Source organism: Amblyomma maculatum, chromosome 7 (genome assembly GCF_055883805.1).
Source record: "Amblyomma maculatum isolate TAMU_Amacu chromosome 7, ASM5588380v1, whole genome shotgun sequence".
Taxonomy (NCBI): Eukaryota; Metazoa; Arthropoda; class Arachnida; order Ixodida; family Ixodidae; genus Amblyomma; species Amblyomma maculatum.
Window position 1 is genome coordinate 57,194,303 of NC_139350.1, and position 26,729 is coordinate 57,221,031.

At 48.6% G+C, this 26,729-nt stretch overlaps 1 protein-coding gene across 1 annotated transcript in view; it reads right to left on the reverse strand.

Moving 5' to 3' along the window:
- Positions 1-1,370: 1,370 nt before the first annotated feature.
- Positions 1,371-26,729, reverse strand: part of LOC146183320 (protein GPR107) — a 107,108-nt gene continuing 81,749 nt past the window's right edge. The window contains exons 13-16 of the mRNA XM_084609111.1: positions 18,224-18,317; positions 17,983-18,030; positions 17,537-17,691; positions 1,371-2,253 (exon numbers count right to left, since the gene is read on the reverse strand). Of these exons, the coding sequence (XP_084465237.1) occupies positions 2,139-2,253; positions 17,537-17,691; positions 17,983-18,030; positions 18,224-18,317 (412 nt within the window). The 3' untranslated portion in view covers positions 1,371-2,138. The remainder of the gene's footprint in view (positions 2,254-17,536; positions 17,692-17,982; positions 18,031-18,223; positions 18,318-26,729) is intronic.

Below are 26,729 nucleotides of genomic sequence, written 5' to 3' on the forward strand. Positions count from 1 at the left end.
GCATGGCAGTTTAATTCATTTGCACTGAAAACTGTGAAACTGCACTGCCTGCTGTTAGAAACTTATCGGGTCTTGTTCAGACTCAAGCAGCACAGTATCAGGTCAATGAATGTGGCCATTCTCATTTAATCATTACTGATAATCTTAGCATGAATCGGTTCCCCTTGCATCAGTATGGTAGATTTATGGCTTATAGGGTTTAAGCCAAAGCGACTCAGGCTACGAGGACGCCGTAGTGAAGAGCGCTGGAAATTTTGACCACTTGCATTTTTGAACGTGCACAGACATTGCACAATGCATGGGGCCTTGCTTTTTGCACATTAAAAAGAAGCCTCTTCGAAGTGCAAATGGCCTACATTATGGCATATCAACAAATAAGCACGACGATTGACATGTGGAAAGTACATTGACACACGTAACCACTCTTTTGGCTCCTTGTTGCAATTACAGACCTTCAGGTGACCGTCTGTTCCTGTGCTTTGTCCTCTTTGCTACATCCCGTTGTTTTGCATGGCATTCGACTATGCATTTTTCCAGACTATCCCGAGCTTTCCAGTAAAGTGGTAAAGTGCAACAAAAAATGTAAGCGATACGTGCTGGCACTCCACTTGAGCAACTTAGTTCCACCTTTCTGGCACTCTAAGCAAATTTTTGCCACTCTCTGATAAAGTTTTCAAAGTGTTTTCATAACTTGAAAACGCCATCCATCCAGACTGCCAGCCGTGGATGAGGATCCCCTCGTACAAAAAAGGATGCCACACAGACACTGCCTTAATATGCAAGTCCTTTTTTTCAAGAGGAAAAAAAAAAAAATCCTGCCAGACTATAGTGCCTACCAACCACACTTGACCCATACCAGAATAAACTAAAAAATGCAAAAGCAGTACCAGTGTTGCTGAAACAGTAGTACAGCTGCCGTCTTTGCTTTCGCTTGACTTTCATATGGCCACAACAGTGCATGCCCGGCCAAATCACAGAATGCTTTAGCAAGCAGAGGCCAGGGGCCACATGATTGCAGATCTTGGCATAGAGTCCAACTAAAAACCCACCAGAGTTTGGCAATTCTCCTTCGTTCAGTCCTAGTTAACACATCTGTTCTCCCACTGGTCCTGCTGAGAAAAAGGTATGAACTGCCACATTACATTGTGTCAACATGGCTGTGGCTTACAGCTATGTTCGAGCCCACATAGCTGACTTTCCAGATACTCAAAACGCACGCTCAGAGGAGGGCTGCACTAATGATAAGCATCATCCACTGGCGACATACCATGACTCAATGTATTCAACTCGAATATTCCTGTATCTTGTTTTTTTTCAATTCATACCTTGATGACCACAACCCAAAACACATACTGCAGCAGCCACTAAAGTAAGAAAATAGTTTCGAATGGTGTTCTTTATTTGGACATAAATTCAACACAGATGAGAGGGAGCGTGAGATCCTTCGTCCAGTGTCGGTGCCCTAAGCAGACGTGGCACGCTACGTCTAGCCATGTACTACGAGAATCGAGCGCATACTTATATTACTCATAATATTGGCCGTCTAGGCAGATGGGGGCACCCACCAAGGGGTGCCATAAAGACCCGGTGCCTTGCTACACTGTACTGTATCCTCGAACAGTGCAGGTCATGAAGGTGTGCTTTAAATTATAAACAAACAGTGAGCAATACCCACTGTCAAGCTCCACTGCGACAACATAAGCTATATAATACAGCAATATACATAACCAACAAGATTGAGAAGCAGCAAACAGCTAGACAACAGCCTACCAGAAGATATAACGTGAGTGCATCCGTGAACACCAAACAATGTGCGTTCCTAGCATACAACATTCAGGGATGAAAAACAAGTACCCAAAAAATTATACGAGTGCCCCATGTTTCGCCTATGCAGCTCGCATGTACATCCTCATTGTCTTCTCTCTCTCCAGCTCTTGCGATATGGCAGACAATGATTGTGAGTGAGAAAAAAATACAATAATAATGCAACAAAAAAATCAGTACACCTAGGCACAATCTTTCAGACAAAAAACACGAAGCACAAAGAGGAAAGAGCAAGTGGACACCAAGAAAGAAAGCAACGAGAATGGGCATCAGACACAGTCAGTAGGAAGGTTCACATGGCATCTGGTGCTTTTTCAGTCATACTCGTGACTGCTCTCTCGCTTGGTGGCCGTCAGGCCCTTCTCATCGTGGATGTCTCGGTTCCGCAGCGTCTTGGATACATTCTCCGTCAGCCCCGTCTGTGTCAGCCTGCAATCAACCACCAGAGACCATTCTTGAGTGTGCTGCAATGCTACATAAGCTATATAGGACCCCCCGTGAAAAGAAATAGAAACAATTGAACGGACCAAATGCTAGATTTTAAGCGGCCATTCATTTCGGCGCAATGGGAAGTGGTTGGTTCCACAACAGTTTTGTTAGAGATACCGTAGGAAAATTTTACTGAGAATTTTAATATGAGTCCATGTGCCAATTTTAAGCAACCTGATGCTAGAAACTATAATTGCTGTGCATGATGGTGATTGAGCGTAGGTAAAAATATCATACAAAAAACAAAGTACAGACAGGTCTATTCAATTCATCTGCACTACATGAACTAGTTCTCATTGCGCTCCACTTTGCCATTCATTCCAGCAGTGCAACATGGCATCCGCTGAACGATGCCGTTTGTTTCAAAAAGTGCAGATCTCCTGCAGATCCAGTACAAGAAAAGTTCAGAAAAACTGCGCAGCTCCTCAATGGTGGGTGCGGAAATGGTGCAGTGGCTGCCACCATAGAAGCTAACAATGGCTCGTGTGACTATGGCTTGTGCGTTACAATTAACAATGAAGAGACTCGATTATTTCCACTTCAACAAAGAAACTAGTACTACACATACTCCGCACCCCACATGAAAAGCAAACTAATCCATGCAGTGCGATGCATGCTGACACTTCATGTTCAGTAGAAGAACGTTGTCACATAGTGGACCTTGCCGAAAATGGCAGTGTTTCGCTACTAAACAACACTTGAATTTGTTTTATGTGATGAAATATTCAATGACAAATTAAAATGACAAATGCTTGTTTTTTGGCTATTGGAGTATTCAGTCTATACACTATTAGGCAAGACATTCTTATTTTTAGCATAATCTCATGACAAGTTTTAACTAGTTTTAGGTCTTTAAGTCGGGGTCCCCCATTCGGGAAGTGTCCACTGTAAAACAATTGTGTATGGGCGGCAGGTTTGGTATATGGGATTTAACGTCCCAAATCGATTAAGGCTATGAGAGAGGCCGTAGTGCAGGGCTCCGGAAATTTCGACCACCTGGGGTTCTTTAATAACATGTGCTGACTGTTAAAAACACTTGGCACAAGCTAGCGATGCAGCCCCATGGGTTGCAATAGCAGGGTACTAGGGTGTGTACCACATCCCCAATAAAAATCCTGCCTGGTAATTTTGCGTGACTGCGAGCACAACATGGCTTTTACAAAGTTAATTATTGTCTGGGCCAGTTTTGTCATTCGTAGCATATCCTGTTGTAGAGTTGTCAACAGAGGTGGAACCTTCATCAGACAAAAAAATCTGGCAGAGTGAGAAGACTATCTACAATAGAGTCAGAAGATATCAATCATTTGTCCATGCCCTTATAAGCCAAAACAAAACAAAAGGAAGATGACAGATGACACACGGTCACGCTATTAACAGCGACTATCATACATTCTCGCGTCATGAACCCATTATTTTTTTATTTTTCTTTGAAAAATGACATCAGTTTGGGGGAGGGTTCCTTGCGGTGGAAAAAGTTTGAATTTTTGTGTGACAGTCAAAATTTCATTTAAGCCCATACATACGTCTGTCAATCATGAATAAAAGCATGCAGTCAGCCGAGATCATGACGCCAGCTTTTAGCATCGTTTGCTTTAAAAAGTGTTTGCCGCTGTCCTACGTTAAAACAATTTTGCGGTAGTGGACAGCATTTGAACACTAAGTTCTCTTTCTTTGAAGCCACTCATCACGCGCCCTTGACAAACATCGGTCACCTTCCCTTTTCCTTATGTGCCCTGCCCATGGCCATTTATCCTTGTTTATCTTGGCTACACTATCATTAATTCACATGTCTTCGTTGGACCACTCTGTTCTCTTCCTGCCTTTCAACGTTGCACATAGCACTTTCTTCTCAATAGCTCATTAAACTGTCATAAATTTAGAATGAACTTCTTTCTCTAGTTTGTGTGTTTCCGCCCCATAGGAGAGTACAGGAAGATACAGCTGTTATATACTTTTCTCTTGCAGAACATTAGTAAACTGCCTTTATGATCTGAAAGTACCTGACAAATAAACTACCACTTTCTTATTCTTCTAACTTAATTCACTCTCACGGCCAGGATTTGTGATCATTGCCTACTGTCACTAAAACCTTGCTGGCGCTTTTCTTTTAACTGCGAAAAATTAAAATTTTATCTCTGAAAGCACATAATCAAGACCACCTAATTTTGAAAAAAAAAATATATATATATAACTGCTCAATGCGGTACAAAGTCATTTATTAACATAAATTATGAACTGCTAGTACTCAGAGAATTAGTCTGCAGTTACAGTCTTTGGTGTGGAAGAGATTTAGTAACACATCTGGTCCACAGACAATGACGAGCAGCAATCACTTTGTCACTGTTTCCGCATGCTTCACTCCCTTACCTTACAGTATTGCACTATGGGAAAGCCATTGCAAAGGCAACCTGTCACCACATTCACGCTTTTTGTGCTGATTTACGTGATTGCAGTTTTCAGATTAAGCGCTGAGAGGACTATGCTGTGTTTCTCAAATTCGTGCTGCGTCTCCATGGGAACGACCCCCTCATACGTTCACACGATGTCAATCTAAGATGCTTTGCCCCGTTGCACCCAGGCACCGCAGAGAAGCCCCAAAGATGGGTGACTGTCGCTGGTTTTCAATTCAGCTCTTCATGCCGCGTTCCCCCCGGTTTGACCTGCTTGTATGTTAGCACCTGTGCGGTCAATAACTAAGCATACTATACGACCACAATTTGTCAAAATTTTGAACGTAGTAGCCAGAACATTGTGTTATCCGGGAATGCATCAATCGGAAAAAAGGCAGTCTAATTCTATGGTAAAGTTTTAATTATTTCCGTATCATACCTATTCAAATTGATTACCGCTGATCGATGCTTTAAATTGCCGATTTCAAAATGTTGGAATTGTTTCTCGGACACAGCCCGCCCAGTGGTTAGTCTGGGTGCTGCTTTTGTAGAACCAGTTTAAATTTCCTGCTCTGGTGACATTCTGATTTTTGATGGACCTCTTTGAGAACTAATGTGCATGTGTTGCTGTGGAAGAGGACGTGGCGGCCGTACTTGGAAGAAAAAAAAAAGCCTGCCACTCATGGCAATGCAGCATTAACACCAAATTTTTGTGATTAAAAGACTTTCAGCAAGTAAAATATCAAACCATATTGTCGGCTTCGTTATCTGACGGTTCTGAGTGGTGATAATTACCCAAAAATAGTGCCACTTATTCACTAGTGAGCTTTGATTCTGAGTCCAGGTGGTTTTATTCCACGAAAACACCCTCCTGAGTGTCCGCCGCATGTCCACCCGGCCTCTACAGCCAATTTGCAGCAGTTTTAGTGTTTGGTGCCTCACGAAAACCATGAACTACTTCACCGCATGGCATGAAAAATGAGGCTGTTTTCACCTGTATTTTTTATGTAGCTAAAGAATGGCGCTGTACAGGTAACTTGTTTTTTTACACAGTGTTCCTGGGTCATTATCTTCAATATGCATATTCTAAACTTCCTTTGTTAATAATGCATCTATAGATATCGTGCCTTTTCTATTTTATTTTTATCAACTCGCCACAAAAATGGCAATTTTCCCATCTTTTTGCGTGTTCTCTAATAAAGCTTATGTTTTTGGAAAGAGCGTTGTATTATGTGCAATTTTGTATGCTGCAACGTGTGCTGCAGTATTATTTGCATTGGCAAAAAAATATATTCTGAGACATACAAAAATCGGCCATTTTTTCGCGGTAACGAATAAATTAATGCCCGCAACTTTCAGCGTATGACCCGGGAAATCTTATAAATCAGTAATACAAAAGAGTCTTCCAAACTGCTGATCCCTTCTAAGACTACTGAATACAGTAAAATCTCGGTGATACGAATTCGCGAAATTCCTCGGCCTGAGTGTACTGTGTATAATGAGCAAAATTTCAGATGGTCCGAACACTCTCCCGCGCCACTACGGATGATATGAACACGTGAACTGCAACTGCAACCTTGAGCACTACGCACTGCCCGCAACATCATTGACTCCGCGATCGCCAGCCGCGCTGTATGTACGCATCATGAGCAGTTTGCGGTGACGTGTGGTCCGCACCTCGCCGACATCACGATTTTCTGTTGGGCTTACGCCGTGGAAAGCTTTCAGCGGCGCGTGGCCCACAAACAGCAGACGTCACAACCGCCGCCGCTGATGGCGGCCTACGCGGAGGGTACGCACAGACCGGACATCGCTGGCTCCGCGATGGCGATCCGTGAGCAGTTTGCGGCACGGCGCGGCCTGCATGTCGTCACCTCCAGTCGTGCTGTATGTGTCGCGAGAAGTACGCAGAGGTGGGCGGACCGTACATCGCTTGCATCGCGATTGCTTTCCCCACCACGAAATGTTTGCAGCGGCTCGCGGCCGTGAGTAATAGTCGGCGGCGCATGCGGCGGGCGCGCATGGGCTGCACATAACATTGCGACCGCTAATCGCACTGTACGCATTGTGAGCAGTCTGCGGCGCCGTGCGGCTGTCATGTCGGCATTTCTTGTCGTGCCGCGAGAAGCCTGTAGAGGCACGCGGCCCGCGCGTTGCTGACGTCGCGATTAACTGTCGTGCTGCATGCGCCGCGAGTGGCAAGCAGTGAGCACGCGGCCGTAATAAACCTTCTCGAACGTAAACAGATATGTGCGACTGCCTTTCTATGCTTCTGCATACTTATTTTTTTTCGTTTTGATAATACGAATTTTTTCGCGACCCCGTGAGATTCATATTACTGAGGTTCTACTGTACAGTCAAACCTCGTTATAACGAAGTAATATTGTCACGGGTTCTATCGCTACCCGGACGGCAGTCCAGAAGGACAGGGTCAAAGGACGGGGTTGAGGCACAGGAGGCAGAGAGCAGGCGCTTCACCAGGCAAAAGCAGCGGCGTCCCAGAACCACGCGCACTCCGCAGAACTTCGTCTTCTTCTCCCTCCAGAACTGACACGGTTAGCGCGGGTTACACTACTCCTCCCCCTGAAAGGCGCATCGTCCCGATGCGCGCTCCAGCGTTACTGAAACGTTAAATCGAGCACAGCTCAGAGTCAGAATACGTGGTTCTAGCGTTCACAGTAAGTTTTGAGGCGAACAACATGCACCACTTCAGGATGAGGGGGCCGACGAGATGTGCTCGGAACAATCGGAATCACCTCGTAATTCCCGTCGCTTATACGGCGAACGACCTCGTATGGACCAAAGTAACGTTTTAGCAGCTTCTCGCTGAGACCGCGACGGCGAACGGGAGTCCACACCCACACTTTATCACCAGGTGCAAAATTAACTTCACGATGCCGGAGGTTGTACCTGCGTGCATCGACGTGCTGGCGGTCTTGGATGCGTAGTCGTGCCAACTGTCAGGCTTCTTCTGCGTGCTGGGTTACCAGTTGGACATCGTCGTAAGAGTAGGCCTCCGGCTCATGGGGAAGCATGGCGTCAAGCATGGTAATCACCTCTCGGCCATGCACCAGGCGGAACGGCGAAAACCCGGTTGTTTCCTGAGTTGCGGTGTTATAAGCGAAAGTTACGTAGGGAAGAATATCGTCCCATGTACGGTGCTCGACGTCCACATACATAGATATCATGTCGGCCATAGTCTTATTAAGGCGCTCTGTGAGCCCATTCGTTTGGGGGTGGTATGCGGTAGTTTTGCGGTGGTGCGTGTTGCTTAAACGCAAGATCTCTGCCATTAGCTGGGACACGAACGCGGCACCGCGATCTGTGATCAAGACTTCGGGAGCACCGTGATGGAGGACGATGGACTCGACGAAAAACTTCGCTACATCAGCCGCTGTTGCAGAAGGTAAAGCTCGCGATTCGGCATACCGTGTGAGGTAATCCGTAGCAACAGCAATCCAGCGGTGTCCCGAGTTGGACGTAGGAAAAGGTCCGAGCAGGTCCATGCCTACCTGCTGGAACGGAGTCATAGGCGGCGGAATGGGGTGAAGATGTCCTGCGGGTTGTACGGGCGGAGTCTTACGTCTTTGACATTCGCGGCAGGTCCTGGTATAGTGACGAACAGTCTTAGCAAGTTGAGGCCAGTAATACTTGGAACGAATTCGTGCGAGTGTTCGGCTGTATCCCAAATGCCCGGAAGTTGGGTCGTCATGACAGGCGTCCATAATTTCATTACGCAGGTCAGCCGGAATAACCAGTAGCCAAGACCTCGCACTCGCTGCGAAGCTCTTTTTGTATAGCACATTGTTGCAAAGACGTAATGCGGGCAGAACGCGCAAGACGCGTGGAATGGTGCCTTCTTGACCTTCCAGATGGGCGATTACTTCACGGAGTTCAGTGTCGTGTCGCTGCCGCGCTGCCATATCGACCGTGCTTATGGTACCTATAAAAGCATCTTCATACTCGTCGTCTTGACCGTCAGATACTGATTCTATAGGGGCTCTGGAGAGGCAGTCAGCATCCGTGTGCCTGCGACCGGACTTATAAACTATTGTAGCATCGAATTCTTGCAACCGAAGGGCCCACCGTGCAAGTCGTCCTGAAGGGTCTCTCAGAGTGCTGAGCCAACACAGAGTGATGGTCGGTAACCACCTGAAATGGGCGTCCGTACAAGTAGGGTCTGAACTTATTAATCGCCCAAACTACCGCGAGGCATTCTTTTTCAGTGGTCGAGTAGTTAGTCTCCGCCTTCGATAATGTTCGACTTGCGTAAGCGATTACACGCTCGGTCCCGTTCTGTTTTTGAATGAGCACGGCTCCGAGGCCCTTGTTGCTGGCGTCTGTATGAACTTCAGTCTCGGCGTCCTGGTCAAAATGCCCGAGTACAGGGGAGGTCTGTAAGCTTTGTTTAAGGCGGTCGAATGCACGCTGCTGTTCATCCGACCACTGGAAGGCGACGTTCTCTTTCGTGAGATGAGTAAGCGGTGCAGCGACATGAGAAAAATTGGGAACAAAGCGCCTATAGTAAGCACAGAGGCTCAGAAACCTCCGTACGGCGTTCTTGTCCGATGGTGTAGGAAAGGAGGCGACGGCGGCTGTTTTATCGAGATCTGGACGAACACCCGCGCTACTGACGACGTGGCCAAGAAATTTTAATTCATCGTAGGCAAACTTGCACTTTGTTGGCTTCAGAGTGAGGCCTGCGCTTCTCATAGCTTGTAGTACTGCTCTCAGGCGAAGAAGATGATCGGAGAACGTGCTTGAGAAGATTACAACATCGTCAAGGTAGACCAGACAAGTTTGCCACTTCAGTCCGGCCAAGACGGTGTCCATAACGCGCTGAAAGGTTGCTGGGGCGGTACAGAGGCCGAACGGCATCACTTTAAACTCATATAGACCATCCGGGGTGATAAAAGCAGTCTTCTCTCGGTCACGCTCATCCACTTCGATTTGCCAGTAGCCACTTTTCAGATCTATGGATGAAAAGTAACGGGCATGTCGTAGATGATCAAGTGCGTCATCAATACGAGGAAGGGGATAAACATCCTTCTTGGTGACGTTGTTGAGACGGCGATAGTCAACACAGAATCGAAGAGTGCCATCCTTTTTCTTTACTAGTACCACTGGAGCTGCCCATGGGCTGTGCGAGGGTTGGATTATATCGTCGGCCAGCATTTCTTGCACTTGGTTCTGAATAACTTCACGTTCTTTGAAAGAAACTCGGTAAGGCGACTGACGAACAGGGTGAGCAGCGTCATCGGTAATTATTCTGTGTTTGGCAATGGTCGTCTGGCGAACTCCGGATGACGTAGAGAAGCAGTCTTGGAATTCTGCAAGCAGCGCTATCAATTTGGCCCTCCCGCTCACAGAGAGATTAGGTGCAATGCTTACACCCAAAGGTGCATCGTTCTGCTGCGAAGAGGAGGAGAAAGCACCTTCGGACAGGGCAACAACTTGAATAGGAGCGGTAATGTTCTCCATGGTACCGAGAGCCGTGCCTTTCGTAAGGCGCTGTGGAGTGCCACAAAAGTTGGTGACTAGGACGTGTACGCAGCCAGTATCCAGCTGCGCGATACCTCGAGCAACACCAAGACCCCGTTCAAGAAGCAGCTGAGCACTTCCTTCCAGCAGAACTTCGCCAGAAGCAACGTGGTCGGACATGACAGGGAGAAATACGCTAGACTGGGGCGGTACGGTTACGTGCTCCGCCAAGACGCGTGCCGTGCAAACTTGGGGCTTTGTTTGCGCCGAGGTATATCGAGGTTGACGAAGCGTGAGGCGGCGGTCGGTAAAGTCGATTACAGCGCTGCAATCACTCAAAAAATCCATTCCGAGAATAATGTCTCTGGAACATTTCGATAGTACAACAAAGGTAACCGGGCACCTGAGACCGTTAATCTCAATACGAGCAGTGCATCTGCCGATTGGTCTCACGAGGTGGCCTCCAGCGGTTCTGATATCGGGGCCATCCCACTGCGTCGTTACCTTGTGAAGTCGGCGGCATAGCTCCCCACTCATAACAGAATAGTCTGCACCAGTGTCAACGAGTGCCGTCACGTCGTATCCGTCGATCACAACATCGAGGTTATTTACACTGTGGCGCGACGGTCGTCGGAAGCTCCGTCGGGGAGTTCGTCTTGAAGTTCGTCAGAAAGCTCGTCGGAAAGCTCGGCGGGAAGCTCGGCGGGAAGTTCGGCGAGAAGTTTGGCGCAAAATTCGTCGGGAAGGTCGTCGGGTTGATCGTCGGGTCGCGTGGTGGAGCGGGGCGAAAAACGTGGAGGCTCTTTAACAGGAACGGGTTCGGCAACGTCACCTCCAGACGTCGCCGGGCTTAGTTTTCCCGATGAGGGGACAGGCTTTGCCGTTGATTGCTGCGAAGGGGAGAATCGTATCGGCGGGACGGTGTCGAGCGAAGGTCGCGACGTGAAGACCGGTCGGGTGGTGGTGAACGGCGCAGATAATCCGCGATGTCGCGGGGTTGCTCGCCGAACTCCGGGCGGGGAGCATTCCGCTGGAAACCGCGAAGACCAAGCTCGCGGTAAGGGCAGCGACGGTAGACGTGGCCTGCTTCTCCGCAGTGGAAGCATAGTGGGCGTTGGTCGGTTGTCCTCCACACGTCAGCCTTGCTCATCCATTGCTGCTGCGGACGAAGATCGTACACAGGGGTACGGGGTTGTGCAGGCAAGTACTGTCGACGAGCAGGCGGCGGTGGTGGCTGCTGCGGCGGCGGGCGACTAGCAACGGACGCGTAAGTCTCAATGGGCTGAGTAGGGGGCTGAGTAGGTGAAGAAGCAACGGAGCACTGTGGATAAAGGGCACGCTGTACTTCTTCGCGGACAGCATCCGTGAGGGCGCAGGATGCCGTACCATCAGCAGGTGGAAGCAGCTGCCGTATTTCCTCGCGTACAACTTCGCGGATGATCTTGCGTAGGCTTGCGGTGTCAAGGGAACCAACAGGGAAACGAGCAGCTGAAAGGTTCGAAACGCTGGGACCTCCAGCAAGGCGACGATAATGGTCCGCTCGCGTAACCAAGGCTCGCTCAATGTTCGTCGCCTCATTTACAAATTGTGCCACTGTAGTCGGCGGATCACGAATAAGCCCGCCGAAAATGTCACTCTTGACGCCCCGCATGAGTGCACGCACCTTTTTTTCCTCGGTGGCACGGGCGTCGGCACGGGAGCTAAGTCGTAGGACGTCTTGAACAAAACTCGTTACAGTTTCGTCGGGTCGTTGTACTCGTGTTTGCAGAAGGTCTTCTGCTCGCTGTCGCCGATACTGATTGGCGAACGTCCGTCGCAGCTCTTCCTTACAGGTGTCCCAGGATGTAAGGGAGGCCTCGTGGTTTTCGAACCAGTGCCGAGCCGTACTGTCCAGGCAGAAATACAAATTCTGAAGACAGTTGTCGGCATTCCAGCCATTGTGGCGGGCCACACGTTCGTACTGCTCCAGCCAATCCTCCACATCTTCGGAGGCATCGCCATGGAATGTGGCAGCCGCTCGAGGTGCCATCGGTAGGTACACCACGGACGGTGCGAGAAACGAGTCCGTCTGTTGACATTGGGTCGTGGTACTCCGGGCCATTGTAAGTTGTGGAGAGCCGGAGTTCGGCAACAGACCAAATTCAGGAGCAAGTCCTTGAAGTCGCCGGCTGGCACGTATCTCGGCCTCCTCGTCGAAGGGGCGGCGGCTGAGACTTGGGGGCGAACTCAGAGTAGCGGGTTTTGAGGGGCTGTGCTGCATTTACCCCGCACCTCCACCAGAATGTCACGGGTTCTATCGCTACCCGGACGGCAGTCCAGAAGGACAGGGTCAAAGGACGGGGTTGAGGCACAGGAGGCAGAGAGCAGGCGCTTCACCAGGCAAAAGCAGCGGCGTCCCAGAACCACGCGCACTCCGCAGAACTTCGTCTTCTTCTCCCTCCAGAACTGACACGGTTAGCGCGGGTTACAATATGGGGCGCGAAAATTAGTTTGTTATATTCAATCTTCGTTATAAAAGTGCGCACCCAAATTCCTGTAAATCTGCTAATAAAACACAACAAAATGCGCACTAATATGGACAACACAAAGGTGCGAAAACGCACAATTAAAAAAAAATAAAAGCTTGGTTATAAGCATGAAATCTCACCTTTCATTCTCCGTTGGAGAGCAAAAATGAATACTAAGAATGGACGTTAACCCTGCACACAATTTGCGCAATGGAGCCAATGGACTCTGGAAGTGTGGCGCGCTTGCACGGGTAGGTCACAGTGGCAGAGGCATGGCAGGGGCGGCGGTGACGCTCGAGCCTGGCAATGGCCGTTCATGACTTCCGAGATCACCGTGCGCGGAGGTGTGATCTTGGAGGCCATAGCCCATTGGTACTAGTTTTTGTTGCCACCGCTAGATGCCGTGGCACGCGAACACGCGGGCGATTTGAACACACTTCGGCGGCAGCGCCCGAGTTCGGCCATGGCCATTCATAACCTCCGAGATCACTGCACACGGGGGTGTGATCTTGGAGGCCATAAGCCGTTGGTGGTAGTGGTGGTAGTTTTTGTTGCCGCCGCTAAGTGACGCAGCACACGAAAGATTTAAAACACTTCTGCGGCGGGCGTCTCGATTGATTGAAAAATTGTTTCTTGGATGTTTTTTCCGGCTCCTTTGCGCATTTTTTGCCGTTTTAATGCAAAAACTTGCTTCGTTATAACCAATCTAGCATCAAATTTTTCTTTCGTTATACAGAAAGAACTCCCATAACAATAAATCATAGACCAACCAAACTTTGATTTTAGTTTGTTGTATCCGATAATTCGCTATATCAGTATTCGTTATAGCGAGGTTTGACTGTATTACATTTTCTGCACATTAAGCTTTCTGCTGTCTGCTCAGGCCACTAGTGATGCTTTGTATTTCGCCCCCCAAATTACTTAGCAAAGCAAGGTCATCTGCAAATGGCAGATTACTAAGGTATTCTCCATTAGCTCTTATCCCGACTCTTCCCAGTCCAGGCCTCTGAATACTTTTGTACACAAGAAGCACCAAAAAGGCTATCTCCTTTCCCGTTAAACCCTTCCCCATTACGATTTCATCACATTCTTTATGTAGCACTATAGTGGCTGTGAAATTTTAATATACGATTTATAAACAGATTTATATGTATGGTGCTTCTACACCTTGGCTCCACGATGCCTCCTCGACTGTTACGGTTTTGACCAAGTCAAATGCTTTCTCATAATCTATAAAGGTTACACCTAAAGAATGGTTATACAGTCGAGCCCGCTTATAACGAACCTGAGCGTCACGCGGCGTCCGTTCGTTATATCCCGAAGTTTATAGTAACTGGACCACGAACTAAAAAAGAGAGAAAAAAAAAACGTTGGCGGTCAAAACACGAAATTTATTTCTTAGCAAAAAAGTCTGTGATGCTCGTCTGTTTCTGCAGTGCAGATGCGATGAGGGCGGTCTCCAGTTTATTTAAAGCACTAGCGTGCTCTTCGCCGAGTCCCTTGGCATAGACAAGTTGTCTGAGGCCCTCTATGTAGCCCATTGCTACAGATGTGCTTACGGGTGCTGGCTCAGACGTTTCATCTTCATCTGATTCTTCCGCGTCGCTCTTGGCCCGCACTTCAGAAACGATGTCTTCGTCCGTGCACGGTTCCGCAATAGCCGCGTCTTCATCCGCAGAAATAAAATCCTGCCAACCAATGCCAGGGCCTCCCATGTCGGAGTCGACGACGCGCTGCCACAAATTGCCGCCGGAATCATCATTATTGGAGGCATCAGGCCCGACGTCCGGTACTGTGTCGACGAAGCCGGCCTTGCGGAAACAGTTTTGCACGCAAGCGGTCGTCACCTCCGCCCAGGCCGCCTTCACCATCTCAAGGGCTGAATACAATGAAACTCGGAGTGGCAAGTTAGCGGCCGGACGGTCAACGGTGATGAGCAAGCGCTGCACAATGCGGCGCCTATACAATGCCTTAAAGGAGCGTATTATGCCCAAATCAAGAGGCTGCACTTTAGAACTGGTATTGGGTGGCAGGAAAAGTACAGTCACTGCCGTCAGAGACGTTTGCACGTGGTGCTCTGAGCAATTGTCGAGCAACAGCAGCACGCGCCTGCTTTGCCTCTGCATGTCGCGGTCAAACTTGCCCAGCCACTCTGCGAATAAATCCCGTGTCATCCAGGACTTAGTATTGTGCCTGTAGCGCACGGGTACATGGTTCCGAAAGCAACGTGGCTTCTTGGATTTTCCGATTACAAACGGCATGCGCCGGTCGCTGCCATTCATATTAGTGCACAGAAGAACTGTAACGCGCACTTTACTGTGTTTACCGCCAGCGCATGACTCCCCTTTCATGGAGTGCGTCTTGTCTGGAAGCATCTGATAAAATAATGCAGTTTCATCTGCGTTATACACATCCTGCTCCGCGTAGCTTGCAATAATGGCTCGGTTTGTTGCAAGCCAATTGGCAACGTCCTGGTCACTTACCGAACGCGCCTCACCGACAATCGATTTAAAAACTATCCCATGCCGCACTTTGAACCGATGTAGCCAGCCATTGCCTGGGCAGAAGTCGGGAAAATCTAGTAGGAATGCGAAGTCTTTGGCTTTGCCCAGCATCATTGGTCCACTTATCGGAATGTTGCGAGCCCGTGCGTCAACGAACCACTTCAGCAGCGTATCCTCTACGTCCGCATAGGTGGCCTTCCGCAGGTGCTTTCTGTCCGCTGTGTTGGCGTCGGAGCTGGCGATCTTTTCCTTATTCTTCAGAATTGTCGAGATGGTTGATTTCGACACGTTGTACTTCTTCACCAGCTCGCAATTTTTAGCACCTTGAGACAGTTCCGTCACAATTGCTCGCTTCGTTGCCATGTCCAGCGCTTTTCGTTTCTTGACCGCTGGAGGCAGGCAATTCCCGTCTGCCATCCCGCATTATACGACTCAGGCCCGACAGACGAAGCGCTCACACCACACACACGAAAATGACAACAAAGCGCCGCAACTGACGGAGCACGTGCGCACGTGCGACAATCACGCGAGGCAAGCGAGGAAGTGCCTAAGGAATGGAACGGAACGGACACACAGCGGGGCATGGTATGCAGCGGGGAGACCAATGAGAGGCATCCCTGAGCGTCAGTGTTGCCACCTGTTGGCTCCTACCGTAGTTACTTTCAACCGCCCATGGCCTCCGAGATTACCTCCGCAAATCTCGGAGGCCACGAACCGTCACCGCCGTACTGCGCCGCTGCGCATTCAGTCTGCCCGTGCAAACAGTACAACCGCTAGCGTATGGAGAGGCCTGCCTCCTGGCGCTCCGCGCCCCTGGCATGGCCACTCAATGGAACAGCCAGGAAACGAAACGACGAAACTTCGAAGACTATGCCGGCGGCCGGCGCCGTGGAGACAGGTGAAGACAAGGGAATGGCGAGAGGAGAGGGGAGCGGAGTTGCGAGGAGGGGCGGCGAGAGGAGAGGGGAGCGGAGTTGCGAGGAGGGGCAGCAGCGTGGTTTGGAGGGGCGGCAGCGTGGCAGGCCACACCACGCGCCGACACTCGTAGGCAGAGCGCGTCGGTGAGCAAAGGGTAGCTCGCTTGCGAGGAGGATTGCGAAAACAGACCAAAAGGGATGGGAGCCCATCGTTATCTCGTATCGGGGCGCCGGGTTTATGCCGTCCGTTCACTGTAACCGATCGGCAGCGCTCATGGACGCTCGTTATACGTGCGATCTTGTGCCATTGAAGTAATGTATATTTTGGCGGTCGCTCCGGTCTCGTTCGTTATAAGCGAAAGTTCGTCTTAAGTGGGGCCGTTATAAGTGGGCTCGACTGTATTTAGGATCCAAGCTAAGGCACAGTTTTTTCAGTCAGCTTTGCCCAAGATACCATGTGTTCAATGACTGAACAGTTCTGCTCTTGCAAGCACTTTTAACTAAACTTTATTAATATGAATTTTGGCTATATCAAACCATTTTACCATTTTTTTTACATGCTTGCAATACTGGGGTTGTACTGTAGTTCTTTGTAGCGCTGTCTTTTCATTCCCCTCTGGTGGTACATATTTGTGCAGTAGGTCTACTCAACGCAAAAGTTGCTGGCCACAATGTGTCCGATTTGACCTTGATTCAATCTTGAAAAGCACAGCGTAATACTCATGAGCACGGCTCTGGAAGGTGGTAATTGCCAGGTGACATGGCCGAGCCCTCACTTGTCAATGGGATGTAAGAGAAGAGCTGCCAACTCAGATTGTTCATTTGAGATGGAAGGATGAAAAAGGAATCAACCTTCCAGTCCTCTTGGATGCCAAGTAAGGCACACTACTCCTAGCCATGAAGCCACGTTTCTACAGCTTGGTCAAAGGGGGGTTTATATTTATGTTTATGGCCAATTATGAGCGACAGATGATTAATGTGATATCAAGCGGTATGCTGATAAGAATGTGTCAGATATTAGAGGCAGAAGTTAGGGAACCGGTATCTAAGCGAGCTGAAACTACATGTATGCGAACAAGGAATCGAAAGGAGAACCGCAGACAGGAGTCATTATGCCGCGTCATATCCACGTCATAGCACGGTAGCGTTTCTGAAGCCATTGTGAGCAATTTGGTTGAGACAGACGAAGGGTGGATTAACGTAATAGAGCTGCCACTCATCACACTAGGTTCAACTGCAGGACTGTAGGTTAAACAGTGCAGATTCTTTTCTCACTTCAAAAGCCTCAAGCACTACTCACTGCATCCATGGAATAGCAGGTTGCATATATTCCTTGACATGTCGCACATGCAGGCTTCGCCTGTGCCATTAGTGAAACCCACAATCATTAGGGTTTCCGGAATGACGCAAGGGAGTGCACTCACACTTCCTCCATCTCTTCCTGGTCGTCCTGGGAGAGGCGGAAGTAGGGGTTGGACTGAGTGGGCCGAAACTTGTAGCCCGTCAGCACAAAGAAGATGAGCGTGGCCCCCTCGCGGAACAGCTCGTCCAGCCACTCATACCGGAACGGCACCGTGATCTGCACACACGAGAGGCACTTCATCAAAGAGACCACACCGAGTTCTCCGCTGGGAGCAAAAATCAACACTGCTGTACAGTTACAGCAGTGGGACCAAGCTTTTGCTGGGCTAATTGGCACCGATAGCTAGCAAACATCTCAGTGCATGAAGAAAAGATGAAAACAAGACGACGTCCCTGTCTCCGGCTTCTTTTTCTGCATCTTTTACTTTGTAGTAACAGGGCTTTTGAGACATATAAGCGGGTCATTGCCTGGTCAAAATCTCATGACCAAACATAGAGTTGTTCTTACCTTCAGCAGAAACACGATGATCCTGGTGAAGTAGATGTAGCACACAATCTGCAAGAAGAAAAAAAAAAAAACATTTCAGTGATTATAAAACATCTTGTTTGCTGCTGTGCTTCACTATACTAAGACTGCCCTTCCCACAGTATGCCACAATTTCACAAAAAGTTTATTTGCCCATGAACAGAAATCTGAATCCCCCCAACAGAAAAAACTTCGCACTTCTTTCTTCCGCTCTCAAACTCACCATGACATAGAAGTGCCGAAACAGCTTGAGTTTCTCGAGGTTGATGGCAGCCTTGCCATCAGTCTGCGAAGCTTCCTGTAGATGCCTGATGGACCTGCAAAATATTGGGTCGCCAACTCAGGAGGAGCACATTCATTCCTCTGCTTGCGTAACACTGCACCAATTTGAAAGTGCAGAGCGACTTTCAAAGGGCCATTCTTGTTTGCCACTGGACAGGGCATGGAATGAGTTACTATATGCCAGCACATCTGCAGAGTTTTACCATCATGAGACATTTAAGAGTGACCAAAGCTCCTAAATTCATTTATGTCCTAAAAATCTTCCTCCCACTCCACCTACTTAATGTACGACAATGAAACTGCAAGGGATTCTGCTGCAGCGAGGCAAGCGAGAAGCACATGTAGGGCTCTTCTTGGTCTCGGTTGTCACAAAGCGTGGTAAAGGGCGAACATAAGCGAAACACCGCAGCATGCCGTACTGCCACAGAACAGCAACTAGACACGCTAGAACAGCGTCAGTTTGTTAAGAGGGGACAGAGGTCTTGGAACTTTTTTGTTTACTTTTGGGTGAATGGAATAAAAATTTACAGTGTTAATCAGTTTCTTATGCTGATTTTAAATATGTAATCATTTTTCTAATATGTTGACTAGTTTTTAAGGTATTAGACATTTTCACTCCTATGTTTGCAAAAGCAATAGGAAAAAAACCACTGATCAGAAAACAGTTTTTAATGTGTGGCTAGATAGTATACAGTACAAGTTATACAATATAGGAAGTACTTTTTTGATTAAGCCAATATTAGTTATTTTACAGCTTGCTGAAATTCAATGTAGGGAAGCCTGGTTGACGAGCAGTTTAAATTAGTGCATGCAATAAAATTAGCAAGCCCAAATTGAGAAATCTGTTCCCAACATTGTATGCTTTAATCATTTAGCAGCATGCTGCAATAAAACTTACAGCTGTATCTGCTCTAGATGCCAAGATATCCTTCTTGTAAATTTGCAAACAGTAAAAAAAATTGTGTTTTGAGAAAACAAGGGAAAACAAGCTGAGATGAAATTTATTGAAAAACACTGAAAAATATTTACATATTCACAAGGAAAATTGACTCATATGCTCCAGGCATATAATCTGTCTGGCTGTTAGCCCCCAAGTGCCGCTTTTTGCATGCCTGCTGAACATTTTCTGCACATGCGCGCTTGTTTACAGATGCAGTTCTTCGGCGCCGGTCTTTTTCCTCCGTGTGCTTTGTATTGCATGCGTTAGAAGCTCTTTCAAAATGCTGGCCCTCTCATTTCCTGCATTGAACTTGATTACAGCTTCAGCCACAGCTGCCTCAATACTGAACAAAGAATCGTGGCGCTCCTTGGGTGCCCATATCATTGCATGCAGGCTTTCGTTGTTGTTCTGAATCTTTCTCCTCTGGCCCCTCTGAAGGAGCTTCCTGTCAGACAAGCGCTGGTAAATGGGAAGGAGAGCCTTGCTGACGTGGGGAGGAAGATTGTAATGGTGTTTCGGGGAGGGCAGGCTTCTGGCCTCTGCTGCATTATGTCGACACCAGGAATCTGGGCTCGTTGGACAAAGGCTCGTTTGATGCTGAGTCGGTCGATGTGACATGATGGTATGTCGCTATCACAGCCTTCTGCACAGCCTCTATGTCCTCATTGCTCAGCTATAATGTGAGGTCAATTTTTTTATGAGATCAGCAGTTAGCCTGCCCTTACCACTGATCCTGTCAGCACTGTCTCTGTGCTTAGCAGCCAAGTTGCGTAAAGCTGTGCCCATGCGCTTTTGCACGTGATTAATGCATTCTTCCTTAGTGATAAGAATGAAGCCACGCACCTTAGCTTCTTGGAGAGCTAAGAATGTACGGCTGTCTCCATCTGAAAGAACAGTGGTATAGCGCAGGTTGTTTGCTCGAGTGACCTTTGGAACAATATAAGGGCGGCTTCTACCTTCATCTCTCCAGCTTTCTTTTCAGTATTTTTTTTGATAGGCGTGATTTTCTTTCCATGTCGAGTAGGCGGGGTCACTTTCTTTTGGCCCTCGCTCACATGCAGCACAAAAATTTGAAAGTACCACAAAGTCTAATACAAGACCCGAAAAAAGTTCAATCATGGTGCCCACACCGATATGAGAAGAATGACCGCGCGTCATCCATGTTCCGTCGTATGAGACCGCGATGCTGTCCGGATTTCCTGTTTAAGTCTGCGAACAAGTTCCGAACGGAGCTCACACATTCGGCAGTCACTTTTGCTGCATACACCGCCAATGGAGTCAGCTTCGTTTTCACGTACTGCTGCCATGTCTTTGTGTGAAGGCCGCGATGCGATATATTCATGACTGAAAATATATTAAGAGCTGTCCGGCGATTGCCGGTACTCTGCATAGCACGCGCAGCAAGAATGTTCACTGTGAATGGATTCATGTTCTGGTCGCCGTTCACGCGCGGCGAGCTCCACGCCGGCGCAATGTCACCGCACGTCTTGCACACAAGAACAAGATTTACAGCGAGTCCATATTCACGCGCGCACTTTTGCACTCTCCATCACTGCTGCATGATTTGCACTTCACATGGTGCAGAAGCGCGTTCACCGATTCCAAGTTTACAATCACGAACCTCGTATCGTCGGATGGGGCAGCTACGGCGTCACTCACATGTTTGAGAAAACTCGATTTCCGGACGTAGCACAAGCAGATGCGATCTCGCGTAGTCTAGCATCGGCTTTGGTCTTAACCTCTTCGAGATCCGAGGGCGTCAGCATAGTTGTGTCGCGACGAACGTGGCCGCTGTTCGGAGCATCGGGCGGTGCATCTGAGACGGGTAGGCTTATCTCGTTCTCGACGGCCCCGTCACAAGTCGTAGGAGCAGGCACGTCGTTGCTGCTTTCTGGCGCCGCAGAACACTTCTTAAAGTTGCCCGCGAGCGATTTTTTTTTTTCCTGCCGAACTTATGGCGCATACAAAATTAGGCCCGTGGTTGCGACATCGTTCAGAAACTTCGGTGCCGACGCTGATATGACAAAATGCTGCCTCGTGTGTGGTGCGGTGCGCCGAGCAGACACACGGGCCGAGATCCTCCAATCAGAGGAGCTGATTTTAGTCACGTGGGTTCAGCAACGAATTGAATGCGCGCTGTGGCCCTTTTTTGGCGCCGAATTTCTTGTCAGCCAATGCGCGAAAAGCAGGGAACACGGCGGGAAATTGAAAACCAGAAATCACTCTTTCAAATGCGACCAAGATAGCCTCGCTCATGGCCGCGAAATGGACACTGCACTTATTTGAGAAACGCCGTTTTTGCGCGGTTTGATGCACGAATTCAGCGCGTTTACACTTTATAAAGTGCAATTACAGCAAGAATACTGACCCAGGGAATGAATAACCTCGCAGATATGTAGAAGATGGGCTTTAGATTTCGAAAATTCCACTTTCAAAAAATCAATTTTTTTCGCGATTTTCTGGCCCTCAATACCCGTTGTCTCCCCTTAACATCTGAACACCGCACATTTAATAGAACGATTATTTTGAGTTGCGAAAAACTAGTTGACAAACTGTATAATGTAGTCTAAATAATTTACTGTATTTATTCGCATATAGGTCGACCTTTTTTTCAGAAATGTTATCCATAATTAGCTATCGACCTATATTCGTGACCAAAGCGAGCAACAATAGCGAGACAATGGAGTTCAATGGTTGCGCTCGCCGTACAAGCAGCGCCGGCTACGCTGGTACTGTACTTATGTATGTTTGCAGTAAATACACACACACACAAAAAATAGCATTGGCATGTCTAATAAAATTGTTTAGAACTACTTTGAATGCTGCCGACCACATTCGAGACGGCCATGCTGGAGAGCCGACGATAGAGCAGTGTTGGGTGACCTCTCGGTCGAAAATAACAGCGAATTGCAAATGTGTGCGCCCGCATCGCTCTTTCATTCATTTCTGTGGTCTTACCGTGTGGTAGACAGCTTATGAAGCAGTCTATTTTGGTATTTAAATAGGTACCAAAGCCAGTTTAGAGGAAGTCGTGACCAAAACAAAACACTCCGACATGCATGTCAAAGCCGCAGTTGCGCATAATACAAATACTAAAAATGAAACATTTGCGACAAGTCCTGCAAAATTGCTAGTGAAATTAATAAGTCAATCACTGCTACAACCAATTCACAAAGGTGGCGCTGACATCCGCTTTCAGGTTGTCTACTTTGCAGGCTTCGTAAGGGCTCGCATACCTCGGAATGCCTGTCTTTGTTGTTTCCCTCTGCTACCTCTGCGTCGCCATTCTGAGACTGCATTCGCAGTTTTGCCTGGTTTTGCTGCTTGAGTGAAGATGCCACGTCGACAGAGCTTCACCGTAGACTTCAAGCAACAAGCGATTCTTTTGCGGAGAATTCGAACAACTGTGCCGCTCAGCGTGAGTTCGATATAAATGAAAAGTTGATTAGGGGTTGGCGGAAACAGCGCGATCGACTGTTTGCTTGCAACGGGCAGCGTCGTGCTTTTCGCGGGCCCTCAACTGGAAGGTATGAAGCTCTCGAAAAGGAATTGAGGGTCTCCAGGTGTCATGCGAGGACATACAAACGAAGGCTTGGCAATTGGCACAGCGGGAAAGGTTAGGTCGGTCGACATTTAAAGCGAGTCGGGGTTGGGTTCAAATGTTTATGCGGCGCAACGAACTCTCCCTTCGTCGCAGAACGACCATCTGCCAGCGTTTGTCAGCACAGTACGAGGAACGGCTGATAGAATTCCAGCACTACGTTCTGAAGCTCCGGCATGAAAAGGATCACGGTCTTGGCCAGATAGGGAACACCGACCAAACGCCGATACAGTAAAACCTCGTTTACTATTAAACCGGGTACGTTAAAGCGTACCCACTTTAACAGCAGTTTCGTTTTAAAAGTAGTAAAGTCAAGTCCCTGACTCGGCATCTATTCAATATAATGCATTTCGCATCCGCATAAACTGTATCAGCTTATTGCAGACCTATCGGTTAGTGCGTACCATTTTCACTTTTTGTCGTACAATTCACGGCGGTAGTATCACCTCACAAAAGACTGACTAGCGTTGTGACAAACCTCCATAAACGCGACCGATGCGATAGCACACTACATAGCCAATGACAAATCAGAGCCAAGTTTACCAAATGTAGCTGGGATGATAATAATACAACTAGCACCATCTTGCGGCGAGCGCTTCAATCCAAGCTGTAAACTAACTGTGGCCTCCGAGTGCCGTGCCGCCGGAGCCGATCACGGAGTCATCCACATACTCCGTCCTCCCCCTAGCGGGCCCTATTTTGGACAAGTCCGAGCGACCACCCCTTCTTGCTCCGTGCCCCTTGCATGCCTAGGCCTTGGTTCACTTTCTTTCGCACGTGTGATGAGGTGACTTTGAGCGGTGTGCGTTACGAGTTCTCCATCTGTCTGCATCACGCCAAAGCTTGGACAGAAACGTCGGGTGCTTAGTATAAATGACAAGGTGGAGATTGTCCGTGCCATCGAGAGAGCGGCAAAAAAATCTGTGCTGGCACGTGAGAGAGACTTGGCGCTAACTATTGTGTGTGACATTTGAATGCCAGAGAAAAGCTACTCGGCAGTGCTGCCGTGACTGCGAAGAGATGTCGAGTACGAGGATCAACATTTCCGGATGTGGAGGAGGCGCTGGTGCGATGGCTGAAAACAGCTCGGTCGAAAAACCTACCAGTTAGTGGGCCTCTCCTCATTGAGAAAGCCCTGGTTTTCGCCTCGCAGCTCAACTATGACAACTTCGTGCGCAGCAATCGCTGGCTAGCCAGATTCAAAGCAAGGCACGGAATAAGCACGAAGACTGTAGCTAGAGAAGGCGCCGCGGCTGACACTGAAGGCACAGAAGATTGGAGGAATGGCTAGCTTGGACGAATTTTGGAAGACTACCGTATTTACTCGCATAATGATCGCACTCGCGTAATGATCGCACCGCTGAATTTTGAGGTCAAAATTCCATTTTTTAAATTCCCCGCGTAATGATCGCACCCCGAACATGGAGCCGCCTGGTGGTTGATCTGCAGTCATCCCGCAGCGAATGCATTCCGACGAGTTCCCAACCTAGTCTAGTAACGTTGGAGTTCCCATAATTCCATGCTTTGCGGCGTTCGCCATTTTGCAATTCGGCAGCGTCGTAGCGTGCTTCGTGTTTTTGTGCGAGTTTACGCCATTTCACCATGGGGCGGTATGCCAGTTACACCGCCGCATTCAAGCTCAAGGCTGTCGACTATGCACTGGAGCATGGCAACCGCGCTGCTGGTAGGCATTTCGGCGTGGACGAAATGAGGATACGCTATTGGAAGAAGCAGCGCGAGAAGCTGATGGCTACGAACAAGACACGGCGGGCTTTCCGTGGACCCAAAACGGGCAAGTTCCCTCGTGTTGAGGAGGCGGTCCTAGAATACGTGAGGGACCTGCGCAAGGATGGTTGTGCAGTGTCATTAGAAATGATACAGACGCAGGCGCGCACAACTGCCAGGAAGCTGGGAATCGCCGCAAAGGATTTCCGCGCTAGCTCCGGTTGGACGACTCGCTTTATGCGACGGAATGGACTTTCCCTGAGGCGGCGGACGTCGTTGTGCCAGCGGCTCGCAGCCGCGTATGAAAGCAAAGTGATGGACTTCCATCACTTCGTCACTAGGCTTCGCGAAAAATGCGGTTACCTCATGTCGCAAATTGGAAACGCCGATCAAACTCCACTGACGTTCGACATGCCCCGGAATACAACTGTGAACGAGAAGGGTGCTCGGAGCGTCCTCGTGAAGACGTCTGGCGCAGAAAAACAGCGATGCACAGTCATGCTTGCTGTGACGGCCGACGGGCGGAAGCTGCCACCATACGTGATCTTCAAACGGAAGACTATTCCGAAGGGAAACTTTCCCCGTGGCATCCATATACGTGCACAGATGAAAGGGTGGATGACTGCAGACCTGATGGTCGACTGGATCAAGACTGTTTGGGGAAGAAGACCAGGAGCATTTCTGCTTCCCTCGCTTCTGGTTTTGGACAGTTTTAGGGGTCACCTTGTGGACAGCGTGCGTGCCAAGCTGAAAGAGCTGCGCACGGACATTGCAGTCATTCCTGGTGGCCTGACTTCGCTGCTGCAGCCTCTCGACGTGTCTTTGAACAAACCGTTCAAGGACAACATTCGACGACTTTATGCTGAGTGGATGGCGATGGGCCAGCATGATTTGACGCTGAGCGGAAAGATTAGAAGGCCATCCGTGGAGATGCTGTGCTCATGGATCACAGAAGCGTGGAGCAGTATCCCCGACGAGGTAGTGGCTAAGAGTTTTAAGAAGACAGGCATATCTAATGCTTTGGATGGAACAGAAGATGACTTCCTGTGGGATTGTGAAGATGCTCCCAGCGACGACACTGCCGTTTCCGATGAGTCGTGCAGCGGTGAAAGCGAGGATGGCGAGGATTCAGACTTTGATTAGAGTACTGACGAAAAAAAAATAAATGGGCATTGTGCACTCCATGTGATGCTTAATGTGCGCGTTTATTGCGAAGGTAAGCCTTACTCAGCTTTTATTTTTGGTTGTAATCGAGATATATGTTCTAAGACGTCTGACCTGCAACTTGTTTGCGTTTTCGGAGCTCAAAAATTTTTTGTAGAAAATTTACCCCGCGTAATGATCGCACCCCGAAATTTGCGTCAGTATTTAAAAAAAAAAGTGCGATCATTACGCGAGTAAATACGGTATGCGCCTGACGACATATTTAACCTCGATGAGTCCGCGCTTTTCTTCAAGCTGCTGCTGAATAAAACGCTTGCGTTCAAGGGAGAACCGTGCACTGACGGCAAGTATGCCAAGGACCGCATTTCAGTTGCATTTGCATGCAATATGTCTGGAAGCGAGAAGTTGCCACTTCTCGTCATTGGCAAGTCAGCCAAGCCAAGGTGCTTTAAAGGTGCCCCACTTTAGAGGAATAACACCAAGGCATGGATGACTGGGAAGCTTTTTGAAGAGTACGTGCGCTTCATTGACCGCCGTTTGGAGGCGAAAAGGAAGAAATGCTGTTGTTATCCTTGACAACATATCAGCGCACATTGCGGTGGATGGCCTCAAGGCACTGAAGCTGGTGTTTTCGCCACCAAACACCACAGCGATTGCCCAGCCCTTGGACCAGGGCATCATTAGAGCTGTCAAGCAGCTCTACAGGAAAAACCTACTGCGCAGGATGCTGCTTGCACTGAAATGCAGCAAGGTGTACGCCATTGACCTGCTGGGTGCGATTCACCTGCTGGAAAACTCATGACGGCAGGTTGAGTCTGCTACCGCGCAGAACTGTTTTAAGCACGCAGGTTTTCGCGAAGTGTGCGCGGGTGACGCAGATGACGCAAGCGATATCACCGGCGTACCGGACCAAACATGTGAGAACCTGCTGACCGAAGTACTTGAGAGGGAAGGTTCTTCAGAAGGCATTACCTTCTCTGAATTCAGGGACGTCGACAATGAAATGGAAACTTCGCC